The sequence below is a fragment of the Poromitra crassiceps genome, assembly GCF_964638095.1.
Source record: "Poromitra crassiceps genome assembly, contig: HAP1_SCAFFOLD_254, whole genome shotgun sequence".
NCBI classification, from domain to species: Eukaryota; Metazoa; Chordata; class Actinopteri; order Beryciformes; family Melamphaidae; genus Poromitra; species Poromitra crassiceps.
This window is the reverse complement of record NW_028152143.1, coordinates 55754-58721: the sequence shown is the minus strand read 5'-3', so window position 1 is coordinate 58721 and position 2968 is coordinate 55754. Positions and strand designations below refer to the sequence as shown.

General features: G+C 55.3%; 1 protein-coding gene across 1 annotated transcript; it reads left to right on the top strand.

The window, feature by feature from the left end:
• Window positions 1-312: 312 nt before the first annotated feature.
• Window positions 313-2728, top strand: LOC310770876 (uncharacterized protein; the record flags this gene model as incomplete). Its single annotated transcript, XM_083663580.1, has 6 exons — window positions 313-328; window positions 443-1029; window positions 1158-1411; window positions 1548-1796; window positions 1899-2489; window positions 2654-2728. The coding sequence occupies 6 exons, from the start codon at window positions 313-315 to the stop codon at window positions 2661-2663; spliced, it is 1707 nt and encodes a 568-aa protein (XP_083519706.1). The 3' UTR covers window positions 2664-2728.
• Between the last annotated feature and the right edge of the window lie 240 nt (window positions 2729-2968).

The following is a 2968-nucleotide window of genomic DNA, read 5'->3' as shown; positions in this document are numbered from 1 at the left end:
TATTTACTATTCACTATGCCACCTTATTGAGATGCACTATTTATGTTGTTTTTATTGGATTTTTATTTGCACTCTAAATAGACTTTGATTGATTGTTTGATTTCCTCTCCACTCTTGTTCAAGGCACTTCTACCAGTGCCCTCCACTTCCAGGTCTTCCTGCTGGAGGGCCTGGCCAGGTGGAATGAGAACCGTGCCAGGGCAGCAGTGGAGGGTGGCAACCGGACGGCAGCGCGCTGCTACAGTGCCGGGCTCCAGCACAACTTCAACCTGCTGACCCAGGAACTCCTGGCTGAGACGCTGGTTGAAACCTATGCTGTGCCCAGGAAGTACACTGGTGAGTTATCAGGGCGAGTCCATTTTATTGAAGCGGTCCCACAGCCTGTCACCTGGTAAACTGATGTAATGGTCTGTCTGTCTGTCTCTGTGTGCGTGTTTTCCAGGGGAGCTGATCGGGTTGCAGTACCTGTACGAGCAGACAGGCAAACCCCCACTGCCGCAGCACCTGGGCACCGAGGAGAAAGATGGGAAAGATGAGGGCAGCGAGGAGGCTGATGAGGAAGAGGGCGTGTTGGAGAAAGAGGAGGATGAGGGCTTCGAGGAGGACGACCTCAATTTCCTGGACCGCTGTCATGATGTGCCACACCATGTCTTGTTGGGCGGGACAACCACCTCGCCAGCTGCCTCCCCCTCCCACGCTGCCTCCCCCTCCCCCTCCACCTCACACACAGCTGCCTCCGCCTCCCACGCTGCCTCCCCCTCCACCTCACACACAGCTGCCTCCGCCTCCCACGCTGCCTCCCCCTCCCCCTCCACCTCACACACAGCTGCCTCCGCCTCCCACGCTGCCTCCCCCTCCCCCTCCACCTCACACACAGCTGCCTCCCCCTCCCACGCTGCCTCCCCCTCCACCTCACACACAGCTGCCTCCGCCTCCCACGCTGCCTCCCCCTCCACCTCACACACAGCTGCCTCCGTCTCCGCGTCCACCTCCGGCTCACAGCCAGCTCCATCCCAAGAGGATGATGAGGTAAGCTGTTACTATATTGCCTTTAGTCACTGTGATCATGTGTTTGTGAATTTTATTGTCTCTGTTTTTCTCAGAGGCACTTTAAACTGCCTCTGATAAACTTGACTTGTGTTCATGACATTTCTTAGGACGCGATCGGACCGGATGGTCATGGTGGCTACCAGCACGTGTGCAGGCTGGCCCGCGCCCTGGTGGAGCTGCGTCACGATGCCTTTGTGACGCAGCGTCAGGCGGGGGAGATTGTCGCCCTCTGGCAGAAACTGTCAGAGAGGGACAAGGCTCCCATCTCCCTCCCTGCGCGTCACCAGGACAGGCTGGACAAGGGACGCTTTAAGTCCAGAGTGCGGACCACACACACCCCAGGGGTCGACAGTGTGAACCGGTAAGCGTTGCCAACATGTGAATGTGGGTTTTAAACCTGTTTTTTTGGGGGGGGAAGATATCCATTCAACACAAATGTGTTTTGTGTTTGTTTACTCTGCTCTGTCTAACTCTTAACATGCTGCGTCTGTGTGCAGTGTTGTCTTAGGGTGTGGCTCAGGAGCGGCAGCGTCTCCTGATGACAGCCGCCTGATGGAGGCTGTCTTCAGGGAGCTGTGTCGCCTCCATCCTGCGGGGCAGAAGATAGCGGGCGCCCAGGTCAACCGCTTTGGTGTCGTCCAGAGGGACTACACGCAGATCAGGCACAATGTCTGCAGTTGCAAGGCCCTCCAGGACAACACCTCCATACAGCTGATGGAGGTCAACCGGCGCACCCTTGGGCTTTGGTAAGACCTCATTTCACTTGTCACGCTGTGACTGACCGAATGGATGTCTGTCAGGATTTTTCGGAAGTAGTAATTGTTTCTTTTGTTTTAATTTTTCATCAGGAACTCGAGGCTCACCAAGACCGAGGCGGTGCAGACCCTCACCGTGGCCGTGCCGAAACCCAGCACCTCCGAGGCCGCCGGAGAGCCCCTCCCACCCCCGAAGGTTCTGCTAAAGCAGCCGGTAAAGCCTGACCAGCCTCTGGACTTCCACCTCTCGCGGGACACCTCTGGTCTGGCGGTCAGCAGTAGAGGGCCCCTGGCACCGGCGATGTATGAGCTGGCCATGTTTGAGGTGCCCTCCTCCAGCGCCTCAGCTGCCCCGACTGCTGGTGCTCCACCTGTGCCGGACCCTGCTCCTACCGCAGCCGCCCCCTCTGTGCCACGTACCACCGCGTGGCGGAGAAAGCAGCAGGAGGCCGAGGCGCTGGAGAGGCAATATGCACAGCACGCCGATGACTGGATGACCCAGAGTCAACCTGCGGCGAAGAAGACGCCAGTGGTGCAGAAGTGCCGCAAGTGCCGGCAGCCAAGAACACTCCAATATGGGCACAGCTTCTTCATGGGCGAGCACTTCTGCTCCACTGCTGCAGGCGGCCTCTCAGTCGACAACTGGAAGGCAGAGAAAAGGAGGAAGCTGGAGGAGGAAAAGAGGTCAGTTTAGTGGTCTATTTAATGTTTTTCTCTGTCTAGTGTGTTTAATTGTACTGTTATATGTTATTTTCACTCAGTTGTATATCTGTTGACCTTATTAGTTTGTGTTGTTTATGATCAGTGTGTCTGATAAGATTTTCTTTTTTGTCTTCTAATATACTTAGCGCACGGTGAGCTGTATAGGAGGAGCCCGGCCGGGTGACAACCCACAGAGCCCACAGACTCTACATGCCAGAGCCTCCATCCCCTGGTCCCCACAGTAGTTCTGGACATTTATATGTACACATATATTTTTGAATCTTTTTATTATATGTTCATGACATTCACTCTGTTCTGTTCTGTGAAGTGTATTGAAATTGATTGAAACACGGGCTCAACTGTTCAAGTGTCTGAGGATGTCTTTGATCACCCTGGGAAAGCTGCCCCAAGGTGTTAAGTGGGGGTGGCTGACTAGAGAGGAGATTTCCCCACCCTGTGGG